Source organism: Carex rostrata, chromosome 1 (genome assembly GCF_964058835.1).
Source record: "Carex rostrata chromosome 1, lpCarRost1.2, whole genome shotgun sequence".
Taxonomy (NCBI): Eukaryota; Viridiplantae; Streptophyta; class Magnoliopsida; order Poales; family Cyperaceae; genus Carex; species Carex rostrata.
This window is the reverse complement of record NC_135918.1, coordinates 5354791-5381533: the sequence shown is the minus strand read 5'-3', so window position 1 is coordinate 5381533 and position 26743 is coordinate 5354791. Positions and strand designations below refer to the sequence as shown.

The 26743-nt window shown below is 36.0% G+C and overlaps 1 protein-coding gene, 1 long non-coding RNA gene and 1 pseudogene across 12 annotated transcripts; all 3 read right to left on the bottom strand.

Annotated features, from left to right (window-relative positions):
- Nucleotides 1-8021: 8021 nt before the first annotated feature.
- LOC144565284 (aldehyde oxidase GLOX pseudogene) lies at nt 8022-10170 on the bottom strand (annotated as a pseudogene).
- A 1246-nt stretch (nt 10171-11416) lies between these two features.
- Nucleotides 11417-24907, bottom strand: LOC144553828 (E3 ubiquitin-protein ligase RGLG3-like). 11 transcript variants are annotated; one of them, XM_078302048.1, is made up of 15 exons: nt 24754-24886; nt 24499-24586; nt 24318-24394; nt 23766-24022; nt 23149-23458; nt 16996-17080; nt 16284-16424; nt 16067-16180; nt 15850-15947; nt 15348-15427; nt 15155-15260; nt 12717-12844; nt 12448-12625; nt 12302-12358; nt 11417-12209 (listed from the first exon to the last, which is right to left on the bottom strand). In XM_078302048.1, the coding sequence occupies exons 3-15, from the start codon at nt 24318-24320 to the stop codon at nt 12129-12131; spliced, it is 1638 nt and encodes a 545-aa protein (XP_078158174.1). In that variant the 5' UTR covers nt 24321-24394; nt 24499-24586; nt 24754-24886; the 3' UTR covers nt 11417-12128. The 11 variants fall into 11 exon arrangements, with proteins under 11 accessions (XP_078158174.1, XP_078158187.1, XP_078158161.1 ...); XM_078302061.1 differs by having other exon boundaries at nt 23149-23455; nt 24754-24885; XM_078302035.1 differs by lacking the exon at nt 24318-24394 and having other exon boundaries at nt 24754-24904.
- LOC144553891 (uncharacterized) lies at nt 13781-15148 on the bottom strand. Its single transcript, XR_013511463.1, has 2 exons — nt 14988-15148; nt 13781-14578 (listed from the first exon to the last, which is right to left on the bottom strand). It is a non-coding gene; the product is annotated as an uncharacterized LOC144553891 (long non-coding RNA).
- Nucleotides 24908-26743: the final 1836 nt, after the last annotated feature.

Here is a 26743-nt window from a genome sequence, read left to right as displayed (position 1 = left end):
ATTATGATCGGTTATTTCAAATAACCAATCCTAATTAGCACTATTAGAATCGGTTATTTTAAACAACCGATCCTAATGGGTGTTAACATGGATCGGTTGTTTAAAATAACCAATCCTAATAGTGCTAATTAGGATCGGTTATTTGAAACAACCATCCTAATTCTTTTTTTCTTTTTTCTTCTTTTTGCAGAACCAACATTTTTTTTTTGCAAAATTAGGATCGGTTATTTTAAACAACCATTCCTTTTTCTTTTCTTTTTTCTTTTTTTTTTGCAGAACCAACATTTTACATATTATAACAAGAAATTTAAATTCAAAAAATCATAAAAATATAGTATCCAACATCTTGTCTGTCAAAATATAACTCGAGTACAAAATTCATAAAAATACTCAAAAGGACCCAAGAGTAACAGATTTCTAACACTCAATTCCATCACAAGCTCCGCATCACAACTTAGATCTCCTGGACGCTAAGTCGCTAAGACCTGTCAAAACAAACAATCACCTCATTAAATTCTAACATTATCATAACAGTTAAAATTTTATAGTTATTGCATATACAATTCATAATCAATAGAACAAGAATTAAGCTCCAGTATTATACCAAGTTACCAAAACTTTGTTACAAATTTTCATATGAAGACAAAGAAAACAAACAATCACCTCACCTTGAACTTCACCACATCCTTGCATCTCTTGATCTTGACAGATTTGGCATCCTTCCTCCTCACTGTCAGAAGGAAATCCTTGATCTCATAGATCTGCTTCGGCTGTTCCAAAATCACAAACAATAATAATATTAATTTCAAGGAAACCAACATGGAATGAGAGGAATAAATTGCATCTAATAGCCACATATATCATCTAAAGAATCACCAACAAAATTAAAATTATTAAAAGAAACAATCCAAGATCATATTTTAGAAGTGAAGGGACAATGAACAAATTGGTGAGAGGCGGTTGAGAGGCAGTACTTTTAATTGCCCACATAAAGAATAATCAACATTGTCTTGCCAACTTTTCTTTAATAAGTTATCCTTAGTTAATATTTTGTTACTCCTAAGAAGCCAAAGAAAAATTTTATTTTTGGAGGAACTTTACACTTCCAAATAGAATCATATTCATGATTAACTATCCCCCATAAACTCCAACCATTTGCAGTAAGAATTAACTGAAAATTTTCCTATAGTACAACATCTCCAGACTAAGGAATCATTCCATCCTACCAAGTAAATTCTTGTCAACAGTTTATTAGAGGAGAGAACAGAGAAGAAAACGAACAATATAAGGCTGATTCAGTAATATTTCTATCATTCCAGGAGTAAAGCTAGCATGTGCTATGCTCACCAAGAAGTTTGGTAAGCATAAGCTTTAAAATCTATCGAATTGGTTTCAAATGACGAATTCAAAACGTTAATATCGATGTACTTCATAAGTGATGTGTATACATGCAAAATTTTGAAAATTTTAAATTCATTTAGTATAAAATCAAGCGGTCAAAAATGATGAAAAATGAGTGCAAAAAATAACTTATAGAACTTCATTTTTCATTTTTTTTTTGTTGCTTGACTTTGTACTAAAGAATTTTAAAAATTTGCATCTACACACATCACTCGTGAAGTATGTCAATTTCAACAGTTTGGATTTGTCATATAAAGCCAATCCGATAGATTTTCAACGATTTAGATTTGTCATATAACTAATCCGATAAATTTTAGAATTATACTCACTAAGCCTTTTTGTGAGCATAGCACACACAAGCTTTGCTCTCTTTCCAGAATATTATTGTTGTCCCATCACTTAACTTTTTACAAAATCCTGCATTGATAATCTCATATTCCTTAATCACCCCTTTCCGAAAAGGAGGGCATTTTGCAGAAAACCCCTCTTCTCTTTATTTTGTAACTAAAAGATCTTTTTATTTACCAGAAACATTTGGGTCTTTGAATCCTTTCAAATTTTGTATTCTGGTTTCTATGACTTAAATTAATTTTGTTGAAACATGTGAATTTTTTAATGAAAAGAAGGAATAGAAAAAGAAAGAAAGGAGGAGTCGTACTGGGCTTGAGGTCAGACTTAAATGTTAAACCCAATAGTAGCGTTATTCGTATTGGGCTTAATCTCATGTTAACAATTAGGTCGTCTTGTATTTATTAAATTGTAAACCCAATAATCGAAGCCCATTACATTGGTCCTGATTCTTAAATCAACGCAGCAGTTTTAGGGATGCGTATGAGGATCCCAATCTGCTGCTATTCTCGTTACAATAGCAGATATCCTCTCTATCTCTCTCTTCAAAGAAGAGAAGAGAGAGAAAGAACATCACGTGGGAGAGGAAAGAGATAGAGAGAAGAGTATGGAAAAAGCATGGAAAGAATAGTAGCGGATCTCGTTCCTGCGTTTGATGGTTGGAATTGGGACGGTGTGACGAGCGTCGTACCGAATGTTCGGTCGGAGCTGTTTGATCCGCGTTGATGTTGCGAATTCAGGATTCCAGTCAGAAGTAGAAGTAGACACAAAACTAATAAGAGTATATTTTTTTTTTATCCTGATAAATTAGAGCAGAAAAATAAATAAGGATCTAAAAAACTCATTATGTGACCATATATGTCACAACACGACACGGTTCTATCACGGCATAACATGGCACGTGTGTCAGTCATGTGTTGTAAATCACATGTCCCGTGTCGTGACCATTCACGCAACATGATCATCTTTTGAAAATTTGACATGACACAGCACGTCATGTGAAATATTTGGTCATGGCACAACACAAGGTCACGTGAGTCACGTGTAATTAGGACTGTTTTAGATCCTGATCGAATAGTGAATCTTGAATCTTGAATATACTAACCTAAATTATAAAAAAAAATAGTTAAACATAACCAAACGTGATTGGTAACATTTGGATATGTCACGTGTGATAACGGCATGCCTTGGTCATGGCATGGCTAATGTGTTGCAATCATTCACATGTCATGACGATCCTTCCAAATTTAGTCACGACATGATATATATTTAGATCTCTAGTAGCAGATCTTTCTCTTCACCTAGCGAATCAGCGATTCTTCTGAGTGGAGTAGCGGATTGGACTGTGTCTTTTTTCTTTAATTCTTTTACTCAAATAAATCTAGACTGATTTTTTTTTCCGTGTAATTTTTTTTCTATTTTACTGTGAATTAAATTCAGAAATAGACATTGTTTTCATTCAAATAAAGACACAAGTATAAAATACTACTGAGTCTTAAAAAAAATCGAATCTACTTGCCTACCCTGATCCACTGTAGATCCGCCAATACATGCAGATAGCTTTAAACAGTATGGTTCAAATGTGTACGAATCTTGATGTGACTTGCCTACCCCTGATCTACTATAGATCTGCCAATGCCGAAATTTTTATTAATAGGAAATATATTAAATAAATATCGAGATTAGAGAACGCTTTTGTGTTTTATCGAGATATAGGAAAACCGTTATGGTTTATCACGGTCTCTGGCCGTTATGGCTTATCACGGCCAGAGTTAGCACTTAATTAACAAGATCAACCATTATAATTGAACCATAAAAAAAACCGGAAAAAAACCCTGTCCACAATAGATTGGAACGGCCAAAGAAAAAAAAAATCTCTGTCCGTGATGAACAATAACGGCCAGACGCGAAAAAAAAAAATCTTTTTTTTTCCACCTCTGACCGTGATGGGCTATCACGGCCAGCCCCCTTTTTTTTTTTTTTCTTTCTTTCTGCCTCTGGCCGTGATAGATAGTAACGGCCAGGGTTTTTTTTTTTTGTTTTTTTCTTGCGCGGTTCAATTAGAATGGATGATGATTAATTAAGTGTTAATACTGGCCGTGACAAACCATAACGGCCAGAGACCATGATAAACCATAACGGTTTCCCTATATCTCAATAAAATGCAAAAGTATTCTCTAATCTCGATATTTATTTAATATATTTTCTATTAATAAAAATTTCGGTCCGCCAATGCATGCAGATAGCTTTAAACAGTATGGTTCAAATGTGTACGAATCTTGATGTGAATTGAGGTGTTTTGATTGAACATTAGATCGCCCCCAACTCCTGGATGGTTTGTTCAAGCTGTCAACCAATGCTTTTTTTTTACCGTGGATGGAAATGTAAACGTACTAGCAATCTTCTTCAATTCATTATGACTTTGTTTTTATAATGCGGTCTATACAATTCATTATGGCCTGGTATATTCTCAGTATCGTTTATATGTTATTTTCGAAATTTAAACATGCATTTCTCTATAGAGAGATGAGAATTCATACCAGCGATGTCACTACACTAAGTTTACAGTTCAATTCCTTCGTTATCTTTAAATGAAAATATTTTTTCTGTATGTATATTCTATAACGCATTACATGCCTCCATGATCACATGCCATTCCTGAACAAGTTTTTTAGACAATTAAACTTCTATTTTGCATTATTTTTATTTGAGATCTTGAAAGCAACTATAAACTCTAATAAGTTTGTATAGGTGAGACCAAATAAACATTCAGCATTTTTTTCAACGAACTGATTTGAAGTGTTGAATAATAAATGTCAAGATAATTAACACAGTAAGTTTTGTAGTTGTATGGTTATCTTATTCTTAAATCCAGTGTTTTAAAATGCGGCCGCATGGGCCGCATATGAGTATGCGGTCGGCAGCCGTGCTCAGAATGCCCATACGGTTTTTTTTTTTGAGAAGAAATTTAGGAGTCTAGCTCCTATATTCCATTAATAACAGACACCAGTGGTGTCCAGAGTTACAAAAGTGAAAATAAAATTGCGTAATTTAAACATACAATTGCCCCTAATCTACATCCTTTATGCTGCTATCCCTTCTCAATGGATTCTCAATCGATTCCAAACCAACTCCTTACTTCCTGAGCCACTTCAATTGCTAATAATGTGTCTGTTTTACAATTTTCCTGAAAAATGCGTCTACATCGCTCTCTCCAAGTGACAAAGCATGCAGTCAACGTGATTTGCCTGTTTACCAGAAGCACCTCCTTGTTAATCATACACGTGTAATCAATGGTTCCATTGCCATCCCTGTTCTGCCATGTTGAGATATGATTGCACATTTGTCTTCTTATGCTCTTTCCCACTTGACAATCCAGGAAGAGGTGTTGAATTGTTTCCTCCTGTTTCCTACACATATGACATATATTTGCCATTTCCCATCCCTTTTTCTTTACATTATCGACTGTGAGTAGTCTGTTGTTCATCAGCAACCATGCAAATATCATAACTCTCCCAGGGCCTTTGATCTTCCATATCGTTTCCATTTGTGTCTGCTCCCAGGGGCCTTGCTCCATTGCCTCATAGAATGACCTTACTGAGAATTGTCCCTCGTTTGTCCATATCCACTGTACCGTGTCCTGCTGTTGTGGTTGTGGCCTTTCTCTCCTGAGTTCTGACATTAGAGCCTCCCTTTCCTCTTCTGCTGATACAGTCAGTGCTTGTGGCACCCCTATATCCCATTCCTGTTGCCGGTATGCTTGGCTGACCGTTAACCTTTGATTTTGCGCATTTTTGTAGAGCTCTGGGTACATGTTTTGGATTGAATTCTGCAACCAGACATCTGTCCAGAATCTGATTTGAGTGCCTTGCCCAATTTTAAATTTGACCGAGACTTGCATGAATTCTATTACCCCCTTCATATTCTTCCAAAGTGGTGTAGGGTTTTGCACTTCCCATGGTCTGACGTTTTGCCTATGTGCTATTTGCATCCACGGTTTTTTTTCTGACTGATGCCATCTCCAGATAATTTTTGCTAGCAGAGCTCTATTCATTGTGTATAAATTTGTCACACCCCATCCCCCTTGCTTCTTAGGTAATATGACAATTTCCCACGCCACCAGACTCATGTATCTGGACCCCTGCGTTTGTGATTTGTGCCCATGCCATAGGAATGCTCTTCTGATTCTATCTATTTTACTGATGACCCACTTGGGCAGGAGAAATACTTGCATCATGTATATCGGCATTGCTGTCAGCACCGCATTTATCAACGTTACCCTTCCCCCAATTTAGTCCCTCTCATTTCTTAAAATTACAGACTACTATTGCTTGACTGTTGTCTGGACTGACAATGAGTTGTAAAGGCCAATTGACTTTTTTTTAGTAAATGTTGGAGATCAAGCCACCCAATTATTTAATATCCACAAGGGATTGCTCCATCCGGTTTCAAACCTGTGACCTCCCACACATATGACATTATATTTGTCAAAGGCTGGTTCTCAAGGCAAATTAATTTAATCAGGCTGGTTCTCAAAGATTTATATTACAATTATGGGATATAAGTTTATTCCTTTTGTGGGCAATCTCACATCACTATTTAGAATAATTAAACTGAATCTAGAAAAGATAAAACTATTAATCTTATAATCTAGAAAAGATAAAACTATTAAACTCAAGACATTATCTTTTGAGTGAATTAACTTGTGATTTGAATAACGATTGCTTATTGGGCCACAGATAGAGTTCTAAAGCTTCTTTTCCGTATATTTGAATTTTGCATCATATCCTTTTTTAGAAAAATTCACGGTTAATTACATCTCATGAAACTTCTTCCTTTTAATATGATAATAATATGTCTTGTTCCAGCATGAAATGGGAGAAATGGTAAGGTTGGAGGAGTCAAAATTTAGGAAGGAAATTCTATGGCAAGGTCAAATAGTTGTTTGCAAGGGATAAAAAAAATATATTATTCACAGAAGTATATTTTTGTTTCATCAAAATATTGCAAAACTAACAAAAGTAGCCTGGTAACATGTCCATAGACCCTGGTTGTCACATCCTATAGGTTGATTGAAGCAGGAAATTGTAGGCTTTTCTTATTTCACTAGGCAATGAAGACTTTGCTCGATGAATTTTTCACGGGTAAAGATATTGACAGCGTTGTTTTGACTTCATGCAGTGCACGAGTCATATGTTTTTATTATTTTTGACCTCCCAGAAGTAAGGTCGCTATTGCCCCTCAAAGCAATTTTTAATGAAATATAATTGTCAATTAATAAATCAAGATTACAACTCCTATATATCTTGATTGATATTACAAGTTAATGGAGACAGGAGATCATATCTTTTGGACTTTCTCATATGCGCAAATGTGTGGAGGGGGGATCTGGTACGAGTACAAGTTGTGCACAACTCAATATCGCATTACCAGAATATAGTTCAGGTTTTGAACTGTAATCAGAAAAACTGGTATATTATACGGGCTACTACCACTTGGGGGATCTGGTATGAGAGGAACAGAAGACGCTTTTATGGAGAGTATAAAATGATGGAGCAACTGGTGAATGAAACACCACTTAAGATACATCTCTGGAGCACTGTACTCCAAGGTTTATAGATGGCAACAGAGAGGGAATTTTGTGGTTTTATTTTGTACTATATTAGCAGTTTATTTGACCTAGTAAATAGCTAACTCAGCTCTCTGTGAGCAGTGTACAGAACTATTTTAATTTTAATATAAATTGTTGTTGAGCTATCTGGCCACAGACCTAAAAAAAAAAAGATATTACAAGTTAAGCTTTGGTTTTTTAGAACTGACAATTTAATTGTTGAAATATCTCCATTACTAAGTTGGACAATGAAGAAACATAAACTTGACATTACATCTAAATTAGCAGCGTACATATCTAAAATTAGCACTTAAAATATATCAAGTTAATATTTTATATAATTTGATTAAGCACTTTAATCATTGCCGTATTTTATGAAAGAACAGAGGAGAGTTCTTCCCTCTCTTCTACATCTTTCTCTTTCGTATTTTGAACCACGAGTTCGCACAAGTGCACAACTATTTAGAATAGCATTAACAAGACAGCCCAATAGGTGTTACGTTCTCAAAGCAGCAGATTGTACTTTGGCAAGAAATAAGCTATCAAAAGCATTCTAATCCTTCCCCCTGGTAGCTGCTACCAAGGTTTCAAAAAAAAAAAAAAAAGCATTCTAATTACTGTAGTACAACAACTGACAAATAACGAATTAAATACATGGAAAACAAAAATCAAATAACAAATTGTTTATTTAAAATACATTAGAGAAAAATTTAACTGAATCATTACCATGCATTTTAATGTTCGTCACATCTAACAGTCAATGTATTAACTCTTATACAATTAATTTCAAATACCAGTATTTATTTTTATGAAGATTTACTTTATTGTAAGATTAATAAATTTTATCAATGTGAAAAGAACAAAAATGTAAAATTTTCGTAGTCATTTATCATTGAATAAATCTAACCCACTTGGACGCACTAGGTACCCCTCCATTAACAACAGTGAGCATATAATACCCAGATGGAGCAATGATCGGCGAAGGCGGGGCAACTACTCTGGCACGCGCTCTTCCACCAACTTGCCTAGTGAAGGTGGTACATCTAAGCTTTAACATCCGTTGGCCCATAGATAAAGAGTGTGTTGCAAATGGGGGTGCATATGCATAGAACTCGATAACACCGGGCCGTCTAGATAGATCGAACTGTACCACAAACTCCTCACCGTAATGTATACCATGATGTGTATGGTTAAACTTAACAATTACATTCAGTGCTCTTTTGGAATCAAAGAATGGGTCTGTGTAGTATGGGCTAAAAGCTTCCACTCTAAGCTCAGTAGGAAATCTCGCATCATACTGATAATGCCGGTTTGGATTGCTCCCAGCAACCAACACCCGCCCATCTGGCAAAAGAACAGCCGAAGAGTGGTACATTCTAGCGATGTTAGTGCGGTGGAGAACTGAGAACCTCGACCCGATTTCTCTGTATGGTTTGTACAGATAAGGGTGCAAAACAGGATCGTCAGCATGATCCCACCCAGCACAGCCGTGCCTTGCCCCATTGATGATTAAGACATCACCGGTCGGGAGGAGAATCATGTCGTTCATGAGACGGGGGCCTGGCATTTCTTCTATGCTCCACTCAGGGTTCTCATCAGTGAGCACGATCCGACCACATGTGCTCAAAGCCCGATACAACTCACCTTGCCTCGCAGCCTCAAATGCGCCTGAGGCTGATCCCCCACAAATTAGCATCTCGACCCGAGAGAACCCGTCTTCATAGGTTAATGGTAACATGACAGATGAACCGGTGCTTGGGTAACTCCTGGCACCATCTCCTGGTATTCTAGGAAAGTTCTTGACCACCTTATTGTTATTGTAGTCAAACAAAATAGATTCTCTATTTGCAAAGATAAATAGATTGCCATCTGGCATGAGATGAACAAACGGGTACAGGTTATCATTCTCCTCACGCCGATTTCTTGTTTCATGCAAGAATGGCATATCAAAAGCACCTTCATGAGGAGAGGATTTTGGCACAAACTCATATGTTAATGCATTTATACCACCGATGACAAACATTCGGTCAGTTTCGGGTAATATCTGGTTTGTTGCATACCACCGCTCATTGGCTAGGGTTTCACTTGACTCATGCCACCAGCACCTTTCATTTGAGCAAGGACGGAAGTATCGGATCCTTCGGGCCCCCTCTCCATGCCCACCAGTTTGTGCCAGTGTACCGTTTGACAAGAAAGCACCAGATGAGCACCAGGTGTCAGTCTTGAGTACCAAAGGTCGGATGCTGTTTGTGGCAATATCATACTCTACCGAGTGGGCCCAACATGTGGAGTCTGAGCGCCGGTCACATCCTCCCAACTGGAAGCCTGATGGACCCGCACTCGTCTGGTCGAACATGATCACCGTGTCATGATGTGTGACCACCATGTGCATTGCCACCACACCTGAGTTGTTTAAGAGAAGATTCCAAGTGCCACCACGGCCAGGACTATCATATTCAGCTGGGGTACAACAACAGAAACCTATCATTAGCAACAGTAAGAAAAACATGATTTTATATTTTGCAAAGCTTATGCAAAATCTTTTCATGGTAGGAGTTGTGGGATCCATAGAGGAGACAGTAGAGAAGGATGATCGATGGAGGTAGAGATGGATATTTCAAACGGGAATATATGGTGAGAAATATGAAAATTATGTGTAGTAATGGCACGGTTAGGAATTAAGGCAAAGAGAGGAGTTCTTTCCGTTTCTGTAGATTTATAGGCCGATTTGGCGCTCATAAAAAATGGGTTCCCTTGTAGGTGAGCTGGATCAAGTTCAGACGTCTTAATATATGGACTTAAAGATTCGTGAAGCGAGGCTTGCTATGATTGATCAAGACGAGATTTAGTCCTTATTTGGTTTGTTCATTATGGTATATATTTTGTTTTACATGATGAAGTAATAAACAGACCAATTGTAGTATATCCTGAATTATATCGATCCGTTATTTTTACAATTCAGAAATTCCCAAAGCACGTCAGTTATATTACTTTTAAATTCTTAATTTATCATTATATGATCGGTAATAAGTAATAGAGAGGTTAATTTCGAATTCGAAAGTAACTTAGCATCACCGAATTTGTCAAGGGTACACTCCTAGTTTCGGCTTAAGAAATTTATCATTTCAATTTTTGAAATAGAAGTAGAAAACACTGATCGACTCTCGCTAAGTGGGTTTGCCCATTCCAGATAGGCCCAAATATCAAGGTAGCTTGGCCCAAGTGGGTTTTAAGAAATATACCAGTTTGCACAAGCAACCGGCAGAGAGTGAGATGATGAGAGGAGAAGAAGATGAAGACTTAAAAACGGATAGGGTCTAGACCTGGTCCGATACAGCAGGCTGTGCTAGTCTCCTCTCTTTTACACCTTGTTTGGATGGAGAGTAGAGGAACGAAGAGGAGGTGAAGAATAAAAGAGAATAGAAAGAAAAGATTAGCATATTTAACTTTTTTGTTTTTTTTATGATTAATAAGATAAAATAAATTTAATATTTTTTCCGTCTTATTTCTTATTTAATTGATTAAAAATTTAAAATTTAGAAAATTAATAAAAAATTTAATGGCTATTGTAAAATTGTGACAAAAAACTTGTATGCGAATTATATAGGTAAAATATAAAGTTGAATGTTTGTATTATTTTTTCTTAACATATTTGCAACAAAATTTCTTTCCATCCGTTACATTCCAAATTAGGAGGAAACAGATTCTATTAATTATAATGATACAATGTTAAATCTTTCACCTCCTGTACCCTTCACCTCCAACATTAATTTGTCAACCAAACACAATTCGATGAAAAAATTTATTTTCTTCTCATTCCCTCCTTTTCTCTACTCTCCATCCAAACAAGGTGTTAGTCTCTCACTCTTCTGAAATCTACCGGTACGGGTAACGGATGTGTTTATGATCTAAAGGTTTGGACAAAATCTTATCTAAAATTGAAGATACACAATAAAAAAAAAAAAAAATTGACGACACTTGCTTTTGTCCTAATAATTAAAAATGTTAATAACTTTTATAGAGTATCAATAACGCAAAAAAAAAAAATTAGACATCTTTGCGACTAAATCAAATACACTAACCGGTCTATACATTAAATACTGAACACAGGTTTTATGGTCATGTCTCTTGCTTGTTTGTCTTAGTAAGAGAATGACCCATTAAAAAAACCATTGATACAATACTTTATTTTACAGAAGTGCAAACAAAAAATAAATGTTTCAAGTTTCAGCTGCATCCAACAGGGTAGGACAAGGTCAGGTCGGTCAACTTCAGGCTTCACCTATGAACATAATTTCTGCAAACTCAACGGGCTAGCTACATCGTGCAACAGAGAAAATGAAGAAAACACGGGTGTGAGACGAAGAAAGAGGCTCTATTTGTCTACTGGAGAAGAGCACTGGTCTTAAACTTTGGTGAGAAAGGCGAGGAAGAGACCGAAGAAAAGGAAGACAACAATAATCTATTGAGATAGAGGCTTTGAGAGATTTTGTGCGAGTGAACTGAACATATTCTGCCTTGCTAGCAAGACAGACGACGCGACACTAGAATAACACGAGCAACCAATCAATTTTTCATTTTTTTTTCCAGAAAACATGTAAATGCTTAAACCTTTTTCAGTAGGCTGAACATTATAGTAAGCTAATGCTAACAAATACTTGGTTATTGTCTGAGCATTGTGTCACCAATATTATTGGAGTGATAATATTGTTGACACAGTGTTCAGGCAACCATCCAAGGTGTTTCTTAGCATTAACATACTAATAAATTAGTAAAGCCTAATTCTAGTAGTAATTGGTCTACGGCAGATAGGGCAGTTATCAACATTTGGTCCACAATCACGGCATGTCTGCAAGAAAAGTTTGCAAGAAAAAAGTTAAGAAATAGTACAAGATTTATATTAAAAAATACAAAAAAAAAAAACAAATCAAAATATTTCACCTGATGCCCGCACCCAAAGGCCATATTTTTTGGATTTGTAAGACAGATCGGACAACACTGAAACAAACACAGAATATACGTTAAATCTTGGTATGAGAAGGAATCAACAAAGATAAATGACCTAAACTAAAGGGAGAGGTTTATACCTGTGCTTCACTAGATGCACCTGGAGGTGGGGCCGTATATTCAATCTCCATGGGATCAGAAGGTTCAGGCAGCTTGTGGGCCCCAGGATCCCTGTAATGTGACTGAAATGAGGCTACATTAAAGCTCCCAGGGGGCGGCGGCAATGGAACTCTTCCAGGAGATTTTGATGATACTCGTCTAGACCACATAAATGACAAAGGTAAATAAGTGCCTATAGCCAAAGAAATACAGACAATTTCTTAATCTTTTTTTCATTTTGGGTGTTTACCCTAAGATACCAAGCTCAAGTGTAGCTTTGTACTGCAGAGGAACCTCCATAAGTGACGCTAAAGCAAACTCGGTCTCTTTTCGGGTTTGGCTTACATTCTTTGACATGATCTCTGTGAAATTGACAAACTGGAAAAGCAGCTCTCGTTAGTAATGATTCTCAACTGACACTCTGACAGTATTTATTTTTGGATAATCAGTTTTTTATACTAGTTCCAAAATCAAAAGGTGTTGTGTTTTGGCTTCGAACAAGAGCGCGTGGAAATTAGTGATCCAAGTACTAGAACCATGACCTAGGAAAAAATATTGTTTAGGGATTTAGGGGTAGTATTATAGGCCTTAGGTCACAGGACTAGTGATTCGGGGTCAAGAACATAGTACTTGGGACTTTTGACCCCTACGATCTATTGTTTAGGTATAATATAGTTAGTATTAGTATTATTACTATTATTATTGATACCACTATTACTATTAGTATTACTACTACTATTACTATTATTATTATTTTTATTATTATTTTATTACTATCTACCTTTATGATTATGATTCGCATGGGTGATACACAGAGTCGATTTATATCGAAGATCAAGCTTTTGTGCATTTTGGCCAAAATTTTCAGGTGATTCCAATTTTTAAATAATTCGATGAATTGTGCGAGTATGTTTGGATGGGAGCTAGAATATCAAACTTTGATATTAGTAGATGAGAATAGAGAAAAAATTAGTGATTTTCATATTAGTGTTAAAATGATGCTATTCGGATTAGTAAAAATTGTTTGGATTGTACATTTGAAATAGTGAATAGTTGTAAACGATAAATAATAATCTCAACAAAGTGCTAATTAAATGGAAAGCTAGGCAAGTTAGGTCTGAAACGAATTGTCACTACGTGAAGATGGCAGAAGTGATATCAACTTTATCATTTTAGGACTATGTTATAGCATAAATCTGAGAAGCAAGCATTTTTTTCTCTCTTCACACTTCCAACATTTACAGGGAATAGAGAATAGCAGTTATTCTACCTCTTAAGAACAGTAAAAATGTTTTTTATTTTTTTTAATGGTTAGAACAGTAAAAATGTTGTTTGGATGCACATTGTTATTCCGAATAGCTCATATTATTGGCACATCCAAACATACGAGAGTGTCATAATGAATTCAAACCCTAATAAATAACACCACAAGATTTCGATCCGTACAACTACTCACTTTGTATCGCACCAGCACATAGTGTACATTAGACTATTGTTTCCATATTTTCAATAATTTCTGACAATTATTGTGATGGTAGTTTTGTGGTAAACCCAACTTTGGTGGCTACGTAATTCTAATTTTGGTGATTTGGTGATCAGATATTTTGATATTTAGTGTTTTGGACGTTTGGGAGTTTGTGATTGTGTTAATATTGTTCGATCATATTTGATATTGAGATGTTTAATGCCACCACGAGTTTGGTGCTTTGACAAATGTGGATGATTACTATTATTGTTTGATATCAGAGGGATTGGACAATAAGGGTTCGGAGAGAATGAATAAAAGAGCTTTCTTTTAAGGATACCAGGCTACATAGCAGGTAATCACGCCTCTTTGAGGATGCAAGGAATAATTTGTTAGTCAAGTTCAACATCGACTATGAGTTGACATTTGAGAGCAACCATCAAGATGTTTAGGATGAGATTTCGATTTGAGGTGGAATTTGCCTCCTATCTCACCATTATTTTTCCAGCTAGTTTGAGCTAGTTTTGTTCCTAGCTTTTACTAGTTTTATGTTAACCTTTATTTATGTTAAGTTTGTTTGCTTTACATGCAATTTGGTTCAAGGTGGAAATTATTATATTATTATCTAAATTGCTGTTTTGAGCCCACTAGGCTGTGTTATATATAATAGAGTAGAACTAGAGTGTTTCTACGTTCACCAAACCTCTTTGTGAACTCAACTCTAAAATCTATCGGATTGACTTCAAATGATGAATCCAAACCGTTGAAACCTGTCTACCTTAAGAGTGATGCAGACCATACAAAATTTTTAAATTTTCGAATTAATTTTGTATAGAGTCAAGTGGTCAAAAAATGCATGCATTTAAATTAATTTATAAACGTTCTAATTTTGACCGCTTGATTTTATACTAAACTAATTCGAAAGTTCAAATTTTGTACATGTAGACGCATCACTTGTAAGGTAGACGAGTTTCAACGGTTCAAATTCGTCATTTGAAGTAAATCTGATAGGTTTGGAGTTGAGTTCACAAAGAACCTTGGTGAACTTAGGAACACCCTAGTTCTACTACATATAATATGTTATTTTGAACTCTTGATGAGAGAAAATTAGTAAATTCAATTTACTCCAATTTTTTTATTCTTCTTCTACTTCTTCCCACAAACCCTAACAAAAAATTATGCAAAATTCATCTATTTAACAATGTGATAAAATTTCCCTTCACCTGAAAGTTATCGAAGGACCTAGTAGGAATATTATCATCAAACTCCCGCATCATGTCCCAAGGTCCATCTCCTACTCCAACTAAAATGATGGACAACGGAAACTGGCTGCAAACAACCACTTATATAGTAAGACCATAGTCATAATTTAAATAAATTAACCTTACTAAATAAATAGTTCAAATAGAACATAACCTAGCAAGTACAATTGACTCAACCGTCTTCTGTTCTTGTGGGCTAAGTTGGCCAAGTTGTGTATCCACACTTCTTGTTACCTGCATTAATTACAGATATAAACCCACTAAAGAACAAGATCATGCAGTGGCAGTTTCAAAGTTATAATAGCATAACCCAAAGAAAACCTAATCAATAAGACTTAACAGATGAATCAACTTTCCTGTGGACCAAGTTGGCCAAGTTATGTATCAACACTAATTGCCACCTGCATCATTTTCAGCTTTTGACCCAATAAAGATCAAGATCAATGAGTGGCAGGTTGAATGCTATCACTGCATAACCCAAAGAAAACCTTTAGGACTTTGACAAATGGAACCTCTATGCGCTATTATGGGGACACCATTTCTAAAGAGACGTGAAACTTTACAAAATGCAGAAAAGATTGAATATACAAAAGAAAATGAATGTGCACTTTATGTCTATAAAGTTGCTACACATATAAAAATTTGTAGTTATCAACCTGACCGTCAGCAATTATCACCAAAACATGGTATTGACCGCCACTCTGTTCCACTATTGTCATTGCCATTTCAATAATTGGAGCAAAGGATGTTGGACCTGAAATTTTTTAAAGCAAAACATTGAAATAAACACAATGTAAACTCTAGCACCATCTAACTTGAACGATGGCTCATAACTAAACAATAGATATTCTTTGATTCCGATCAAGTAATTACCAGATAAACGTAGATGTGGCACAATTTGCTTATATTGAGACAAGGCCTCAGAAAACCCAAAACATGGTCTTTCATCTGGGAAAAAACTGAACACATCTTTGTCATGAGTATGGGCTGAAATTTCAAAAGGCAGTTAATCCGATGAGTCAATTATGACAAAAAAAAGAGGGGTCATTAACTTTGAAAACTAATAAGCAAAAAAAATAATAACAATTACCATCTCCGAAACCAAAACATGGTATTAAGTTATCCTCGTCAAATTTTGACAATGTTCGACCAATGATAGAGATTGCTTCTTCATAAGGATTTGGTATTTCACCGATATGATGAAGGCTCTTTCCCTTATATGACTGCTTACCTAGTTATTGATGCAAGTCATGTTAAAATCCAGAAATAATCAGCTCTTACAAACAAAACAATATGCAAGGAAGCTTTGCAAATTATAGCTGAAAATTTTCTAATCTGCAAAATGTCAAAAAAAATCTTTTCTGGGCAAACTAATTTAGCCAATAGTCTCCCAAATGATGGGGTTTCCTGCTATCCAGATAGAAAGAGTAGCTCTGAGGGCATAAACACAAAATAAACCAGCACTTGTTTGAAATACAACAGAAAGCCATATTTACATATACTATGCAAAAGATGCAAAAAGAAAAGCCCAAAAGTTCAAATGCATCCAAAATTTGGACCATCCATAACAACAGAGCATGAAGGATATTTATCTATTAATTAACAAAATCAAAATCTTCTTATACATCTAGTACAAGCAATGAGTATTTAATCTATCTCCTAAATCTCTCATTTGAATGTAACTTAAATTTGTGAACTGCACAAATATATCCTTTCATAAATTCTAACCACTAGACTACAATTTTCAAGGATGCACTATCTAATTGGATCTATCCAAGAAATTCTCATATACTGACTGATACCTGTCCACTCGTTGCTTTTGGTGAAGTCAATTCCAATGATAAGATTTGAAGACTCTAGACCAGCCTTTGCAAGTGCCTCAGTAACCTGCAGGATTAACATTTCTTAATATATAAGTACTATTAATCCCAACACATAGGCTCCATTCTGGAGATAAGAAATTCACATTGGAAAGAGCAATATGCATAACTGTTGCATTTCTATCAGCGTCCATAACAAATGAAACACAAATCTCATTATCTCAGACCACTTCTATCCCTACTGGACATACAAAGCCCAAAATTTCCAAGAAACAAAGAGCTTCATACCTCATTGCTACTTATGACTGTTAGTTGATTAGGACCACTATATATTCAACTCATGATCTTCAGCTATTCAAGGATCAGCGAAGGACCAGTAATGTGCTTGGTTCCAATAGCATTTCTCCAGTAATATGCAAAGCCAGTGAAGCTCTTTCTCAAACTTTCCAAATATGGGGATAATCATCATTGTGGTGTGTTTGACTAACATTCTTAACCCTCATATCAATCTTAGCCAGAACATTCACAATTAAAGTAAGCCATCAAATTCACCAGTGTCCTCAAGGCCTCTTAGAAATCCAAATCACATCCATGTCTTGTAATTGGACACTCATTTTAATAATATAGACCATACTGCAACCCTCGCTGTAATACCCCTCACCCAATAGGGGCTAATGCCATAGCAATCAATGACTTCAAAGGCCTTCTCAAAATATCTAGAACCCTCTATCGTGTTTCACCAAAAAGAGGCGACCAATGAAGGAGTCATACTGTATTGCTCTATTTCTTGTTTACATTAATGTGATAGAATAAAGCTAATATGAGCTTTAGCTCACCAAAAGTTTTCATGAGCTTAAACGTCAACAACAATCAGGTCAGCTTCAAACAATGGATCCAGATCATTGACCTTAATTTACATCACCAATGAATAGTTGACATTCCAGTTTTTCTCAAATCTTTTAGTTTATTTTGAAGCAATAGGTCGAAAATTGTTGAAATGTGGGCCCACCAAAATAATTCATTTTCAATCTTTTGATCTTATTTATACAACATGAGAGTATAAAGTAAAAAATTTGGGACCTAACACTTGTATGATGAAGTAAATCATAATTAGTGGTTTGGATTTGCAAGTTCTAGCAGATTCAATGATTTTGAGGTTAAGCTACAGAACCCCTTGATGAGCTTAAGCTTGGCCATGATTTGTGCAATGCTCGAGTTAAAAGAGTGATGCTCTATGCAACCTTATGTGCATTACAGCCATATATGAGAAGTATATTATTCTCAGATGTAACCAACAGGAGGTGTCCCCTTGAATAAATTGTCTCTATTTAACTAGTAAAATATAATTTTCTTAACACAGATTTTATTTCTAACAATTCAGAATATTTTGATTCAAATTTGGCTGAATATTGTGCCAGAACAGATCCATATATGCTTTACTTCTATTAGATCCCCAGGACTGACTCCTCTGATTCATCTTAACACACCTTGAAATCTTTCATGCTCAAAATGTCAAAGTTATTCACTAGAGATCAAGTCAGTGTCACCCTAATAAAACATCATACTCATATCTAATAAACTCCCAGAGAAGGATCTGCACAACACTGAAAACAGCTTATTTGGAGCTCAACCGAAACATGTAGTATAAGAACTTCAGGAATCAACATAGAACACCTTGTAAAGATTTTAGATTGCAACCAAGCACACACAGCCTTCCAATCTGATCCAAATAGCTAGTGATGTAAGTTCATGCCTATGGTTGACAAGGAGAACCTTTTTCTTTGTGCATTTCTATTTATTGGTGAAGATTTAATTCAATAGATAAAAAGGTGAAAAGACTCACACAGATTAGAAAGACAAGAAAATAAAATTCATAAGTACATTTCAAGATAAAATTCTCTAAGGTGAACTAGTGATGACCGTTACATCACTTGTCACACTACAATCCAAATGAAGGCACAAGTATTCAATAAGGAAAACTTTCTTGTCTTTTGAACAAAAATAAGCTTTTGTTAAAAATTTATAGATGTTCAAAAGTAAAAGAAGTTCCCAAAACTAGCTATAAATTTAGATTTTTTTGTTTGTTTTGAGTGGGGCTTTTTTTTTTTAATTCTCAATATAATAAAGGAAGCCATTAAGTGTCTTTAAGGAGATCATAAAAGTAAATTGTGTTAAAGAATTTGACATGATTCTTCAAAAGTATCCCCATTTATAAGATCCAAAATATAACACAACATATAAATAGCAGCCTGGTAGAATCCTAACTTTCACGAACAGTGTATTGTTTTACAGGTTTTGGGTGGCGTATAATTTTCCATTTTAAAGATGTAAGGCAAGCCCCCCAATCAGTGTACTATATTAAATTAGCTGAACCACCAAGTCCTACCAGACATATAATCATTTTGATGACATGGTACCTCATGTTAGCTAATACTTTCTTTAGAAATAGACAATCCCATATAGTTGCCTTCAGTAGTGGCCAACACTCTAGTCAGATTGATTTTGTCTTTACTAAGAGAGAGGACAAACGAGCTTGCATATATTGTAAGGTTATACCTGGAGAATGTGTCGTTTCACAACATCAGCTTCTGGTATCCGATTTTCATCTTCGGATACGTGTTCGGCAGGACAAAGGCACCATAATTACAAGAACGAAGTGATGGAAGCTCAAAGGGAACGCCTCACGGGTGTTTAAGAATAGAGTGATTGAAAAAGGGGCATGGAACGTAAAAGGAGAAGCAAATCACATGTGGAAGGAGATGGCAAATCGCATTCGGAAGGTGGCTACGGAGGTGTTTGGAGTGACAAGAGGAAATAAACGCGAACCTAAAGATACTTGGTGGTGGAACGAGGACGTGCAAAAGGCTATCAAAGAGAAAAGGGAATGCTACAAATGTTTGCATCATCACAAGAGTGATGACAACATACAAAAGTACAAAGCGACAAAAAAGAATGCAAAGAAAGCGATGAGTGAAGTAAGGGGTCATGCGTATGAAGATCTATATCAGAAGCCATGTACGAAGGAGGGAGAAAAAGGCGTCTATAGGATAGCTACACTCTGCGAGAGAAAGACGAGAGACTTCAACCAAGTTAAATGCATTAAGGACGAGAATGGTGGACTTTTAGTGAAGGACGACGAGATAAAGAATAGATGGATAGCATACTTCAACAAACTATTCAGTGGAGAGAAAGATAGCACCACGATCAAGTTGGATGACTCTCTTGATGACACCAACAGACGATTTGTTCGGAGAATTCAAGAGTCTGAGGTGAAAGAAGCGTTAAGAATGATGAAAGTAGGCAAGGCATTGGGGCCTGATAACAACCCTATCGAAGCGTGGAGTTGCCTTGGAGAAGTAGGGGTAGCTTGGCTAACTAAGTTGTTCAATAGCATTTTCAGATCAAACAACATGCTTAGCGAGTGAAGGAGAAGCATATTAGTACCAATGTTCAAGAGTAAGGGAGATATTCAAAGTTGTACAAATTACAAATGAATTAAGCTTATGAGTCATACAATGAAGCCTTGGAGAGAGTCATCAAGCATCGCTTAAAGAAAATGACAAGCGTTACAAAGAACCAATTTGGTTTTATGCCTGGAACATCGACCACAAAGACAATTTTCTTGACGAGATAGCTTATGGAGAGATATAGGGAGCGCAGAAGAAGAATCTACACATGACATTTATTGACTTGGAGAAAACGTACGACAAAGTACCGAAGAATGTCATGTGATGAGCTCTTGAAAAGAATAAAGTTCCAACAAAATACGTTACGCTCATTAAGGATATGTACGATGACGTTGTAACTAGTGTCAGGACATGCGATAACAAAACCAGTGACTTTCCTCTTAAAATAGGATTACATCAAAGGTCGGCTTTGAGCCCCTACATTTTTGCCCTAGTGATGGACGAAGTTACAGGGGGCATATAAGGTGTATGTTCTTTGCTGATGATGTGGTGCTAATCGACGAGAGTAAGATAGGAGTTGATAGGCAACTAGAGTTGTGGAGACAAACTTTAGAATCGAAAGGTTTTAGACTTAGTAGGACTAAAACCGAGTATATGAGGTGCGAGTTCAGCAGTGTCAGGTCAGATGATGGAGATGTCACTTTGGCTGGACAAGTAGTGCCTAGGAAGGACATCTTTCAATATTTGAGGTCGATGTTGCAGAGTGATTGTGAGATTGATGAAGATGTTAACCATAAGATACGAGCGGGGTGGATCAAATGACGACAGGCATCTGACATCCTCTGTGATAGAAAAGTCCTACAAAAGTTCAAAGGCAAGTTCTACAGGACGGCTATCAGACATGCGATATTATATGGTGTAGAATGTTGGGCTACTAAAAGACAACACATTCAGAAAATAAGTGTAGCAGAGATGCATATGTTGTGATGGAGTTGTGGCTATACAAGACGGGATCGCATTAAATGATGATATACGTAACAGACTTAGGGTAGCACCGATTGAAGAAAAGATCATCCAACACCGTTTGAGATGGTTTGGACATCTCAAACGGAGGCCTCCTAAAGCACCGGTGCGTACTGGAATTATAAGGCGTATCGAAAACACAAGGAGAGAGAGGCTGACCACGATTGACATGGGACGAAGCAGTAAAAAGGGACTTGAAGAAGTGGAATGTATCTAAGGAGTGAGTTTCGGACAGGAGCGCGTGAAAGCTAGTAATCCACGTACCAGAACCATGACCTAGTAGTAATTAGGGATTATTTAGAGGTAGTATTATAGATCTTAGGTTATATGACTAGGAATTTGGAGTCAATGATGTAAGTTTAGGACTTTGACCTCTACGATTGATAGTTTAGATAGAATCAGGCTTCTAAATAGCTAGCTATAGCGGCGCTATAGCTACGCTATAGCTTTTCCGGACCATAAACGCTAAGCTATGAGATAAAATAGCGCTAACTCAGCTATGACCGCTATAGCTATAATAGCTGACCGCTATTACCGCTATATGAGACCCGCTATAGCTACCGCTATGCTACATGATTTTTTTTTTGCAATTTATATGGACTTCTGTACTTCTATTCTTATTTCTAATGCTACATGGTCTTCTACGATAAGTATACTAAACCAAACTACATGCTTCTATTTTTATTTGTGATTTATTCTATCATTCTATATCGAGAAATATTCAAATACTAATTATTCATTTTGATTACTCTTTTTATAGTATTCATTTGTAAAATTATTATCGTTCGTTTCAATTGAAAGCTGATTTTGATTATTATTATAATTATAAAATGTTTAAATATGTATATTGACTTCATTTACCTTATAAAATTAATTGCTTTTTGTCTATTATAATATGTAATACTATAAAGTATAAACTATTAAATAATGTTACTTTTTAGATTTTTTTTCATTCTTATTTGCGTAATTGATAAAAAATATAGACTTAGATTAGTTGTCATTTAGTTGTTATATCAATTCTCTAATATTGATTATGTTGATAATTAGTAGAAATATAGAATATAAAGTTTGAAAAGGAAAAATCGCTATGTGTGATAGCTTCCGCTATAGCTACGCTATTCGCAATAGCTTTTTTTTTTTGTCTCCCCGCTATGCCGCTATAATCGCTATTTAGAACCTTGGATAGAATATAATTAATACTAGTATTAATATTATCACTTTCACTTTCACTTTCACTTCTATTTTTATTATTTTTATTTGTATTTTTATTACTACTTTATTACTACTTATATTTATTTTATTTCTAGCCTACTTCAACTTGTTTGAGACTAAAGGCTTGATTGTTGCTGTTGTTGTGTACCTTTACTTTAAGAAAAAAAGTAATCAGTTTGATATGACGTTATAGTAAAATGAAGTTATCATTCTCTATCTCTGTAAACTTTCCTCAACAAACCTCGTCGCGCAAAACTCTTTTGTCAGTCAATATGATACACAGCTCTCGTTAACTTTTCTACAGTTCGCCTTATGGCTAACTGCATATTAATTTGCTCAAAGAATAATGACCACCAGATTCTTTAATGTAGCTAAGACCTGATATTTTTGACTTAGCCAATTGAAGTCAACCAATTAAAATAATTAGCTTGGGGGCAGATCTGGGCACCAATTGACCTAGCAATTTTGTTAAATCCTGACAAAAAACACGTACTTCCTCCAAGGAGCGATACTCATCGGCTATTTTTGAGTACTTCCTATCAAGCCTTGGCTTTGAGCCACTTGGCTGTGATGCGGCTGGCTGCATGGGAGGTGGCCGTGCTGTTACATTCTGAACTGGAACAGCTGGCATCTGATAACTTGATGGCTGTGTCTGAACTTCCCTTCGACGGTATTCCCTCCGGCTGTAATCATCACGGTAGCCCGGAGGGGAGAAATTGCGGGACGGGTATCCTTCATTACGGGAATATGGATGCGGGTATCCACGAGGTGGTGAGTCTGAGTCATAGTCAAACTCACTCCTCCTGTCAATAGTATAAATTATCAAACAATAGCTCCACATATCACACCTTCGATTATATCACGTTAGCAACTTTTGCCCAATATCCATACAAATTGGTTCATAAACTATTTAAATGAGCAATTTTGTGATTACAAAAGAATAAGGGGCAATATGGTCATTTATTCTGAATTTAACCTTAAATTCACTTGGCAGAAGCAATGGTTTGTGAGTTGCCAAAGCAAGAAATCACGGGCTTTATTCACAAGCAAAGCAAAAATGTGGGCATGATTGAAAAAAAGCAATGATGCAGAAACAATTGGTAATATTACCTTCTTCTGAAGCCCGAAAAGTCATCATATGAACTAAAATCACGAGAATAGCCTGGGCCCCAATGATGGTGATCATATGGATGTCGATGGTCCCTGTGGTGAGATGGTGGTACCTGTGACGTCTGGGGTACGCTTCGTTGGCTTGACGACTCCTCCGATGAGGTCTTGCCGGAAATTTTTTTGATAATTCGACTGATCATTTCTAGGATTACAAGTATAAGAAATAACAGGAAGCCCCAGATCTTGGTTATAACAACCTGTAATGAAGCAAATTATATAATATTGAATTAATCTATATATTTGATGCATAAAAAGAGATAAAATGTGAGCAATTGCAACTTTGACCCTGGAAATTGAGAAGTTCTATGAAAAGATCAATTTTCACATGGTTACAGAAGTAAAAGAGACATTTGAGCCAGAATAAAGTAGAGGTAGCAGCTCAACTACTTCAAAAAAAAAAAAAAAGACAGACAGACAGACAGGCAGACAGGGGGGCAAATTAGCTAAAATATCAAGTTGTTTTCAACAAAACAGAAAATTACAAATGCTTACCATCAAAACTCTTTTAACACCAACAGAAGGGGTTTACAGAAAAGATCCACTCAATAAAACACCTCAAACTCTATCTTCTAGGTTAAAAAGAAACTTTCTTCCTCGAAGAAAAAAAACAAAGAAAGAAACTTTAAAGTCATGGGTAAGAAAGGGGTAAAAGCAAACGGGTCAAACAAGTTACCATTAAAGAAAAATCAATTCCCCTTCGAATTCTTCTCTCTAGATCCACACGTGAAGCACATTAAACGCAGTGGGACAAATGCAAACGACTAGAAAGAAACAAAACGGGTGAAATAAATATAAACAAATTACCCACAGAAAATTAGCCATGGCTCAGTAGCAACGCTGAACGATAGAATTGAAGCTCGACAGGACCAATAGGTCTTCTGAGGTTTCAAAATCAAGATTTTTAGTAGATACAAGGTTTGCTTCGTACCTTTAGATCAGGTGGGGTGGAGAAAGAGAGATGGGCTGTTATTAGCCCGTGCTCTTTTTTTCTTCTTCGCCACTTATGTTTGCCATGTGAGGATGGTCTCCCAACTATCCTTTTTGTTGTCGCCGGTGGATTCACTCAACCTTTTTGTGATCTTATCGGAAACGAATCCGCTGAAATTCTCGTGTGTAAACAGTGTTTCTGCTCTGCTTTTTCGAATTCAGCCATTGAATTATTTCGAGATGCGTGCACAGAAAATCCAGTTGTTCTGAGATGTGTGCATAAAAAAAAATTGAACGGACATATTTCAGAAATAATGTTCACAAATCCAGCACTGCAGCGGATTTCAATTCGATCTTATCTGCGGTTTTATAACTTGGCAACGAATCAACTGTCTGTAGTTACTCCACAGATATTACGGGCTATAGCTGCCGACTGATATAACTAATACATTCTATTTATATTTTACTGTAAAAATGCTGAAATTTTTATTTATACCATATTCTCAAAAAATCATAATTTTGAGAGATTTCTAAAAATACTCAGACGGTTAAGTCAATCTGTGGTCCTAAAAACAGAAAACCGTTAAATAGCCACTCTGACAACAAAAAAAAAAAAACTCAAACTTTAATTAGTTTCAAAGTTTCAGTTGATTAATATTAATTATTTAATAATTTTCAAAAATAAAAGGACCACACCCCACATAGGGTTTGGATCCGAAATTTTTATTAATAGGAAATTAATTAAATAAATATTCAAAATGAAGAACGCTTTTGCGTTTTTTTGAGATATAAGGAAAACATGATGGTTAATCATGTCCACTGGCCGTTATAAACTATTACGGCCAAATTTTACACTAATCACCGCACTTCTTAAAAAAAAAAAAAAAATTCCTGGCCGTGATTATCAATCACGGCCAGAATTCAAATCCAGTGCAATATCTAACCGTGTAGAATGAGATTTGAGTTTGTCCATTTTAATATGGCATGCATGTCTGGCCGTGATTGATAATCACGGCCAGGAATTTTTTTTTTTTTTTTTTTAAGAAGTGCGGTGATTAGTGCTAAACCTGGCCGTGATAGTCTATAATAGCCAGTGGACGTGATTAACCATCACGTTTTCCCTATATCTCGAAAAAACGCAAAAGCGTTCTCTAATCTCGATATTTAATTAATATATTTCCTATTAATAAAAATTTCAGGGGTTAGGATTCCCTAAAATAATCCAATATTTGAGTTTAGATCCCCATCGTCCGATTCAAACCCGAGCCAATTCAGCTAGAAATGGAGCGCTCAGAACCTCTTTAATCTGACAGCTCGATTCAAATCTGATGGTTCGAATCTAAACTTAAAATTTGAGTTACTTTAGAAGATCTGAACTCCCTCACATATATACTGTGTTACTCGGATACAGCTATTTAGTCACCGTACCCGTATCCGATACGTATCGGATACCGATACGCGTCCGATACGTATCCTATACGCCAGTTGGCGTATCGGATGACGTGGCGTATCTCTAAACTTTCTGATACCGTCGCGATACGCGTTGACTCGTATCCGATATGACTATTTCAGCTAGATACGAGCGAGATACGGCTATCAGCGCTGGTGAACCGTGCCCGCACCCGTGAGCCGCGACTCTGAGCTGCGCCGCACTTGTGGACCGCGTATACACCAGCTGAAATATTTTTTTTCCGCCAAAGCTGTGGTTCGAACTTGGGAAGGCCCAGTCCCACCCAAAAGCTTTATCCACTCCGCAAGATTTTGTTTGTGTTATATTGCAGTAACTCTGTTATTTAATATCTAATCTTATATTAAGCCTTTAGTTTTTTATAGCTTGATTCAGTTTTTGTAATATATTCATCTTTTTAATTATATTTTTCATGATTATTTAAATGTAATATACATATTAATAAAAAATAATATATATATAATAGCCGTATCGTATCCTTCGTTTTTGAAAATTGCCGTATCGCCGTATCCGTATCGTATCC

Excerpts from the sequence above, each read along its gene's own strand:
- LOC144553828 (XM_078302020.1), bottom strand. Across the intron at positions 23,459-23,765 it reads TTTTCGGGCTTCAGAAGAAG|GAGGAGTGAGTTTGACTATG; the intron begins GTAATATTACCA and ends TACTATTGACAG. Across the intron at positions 12,626-12,716 it reads CTTGAGCTTGGTATCTTAGG|ACGAGTATCATCAAAATCTC; the intron begins GTAAACACCCAA and ends TATGTGGTCTAG.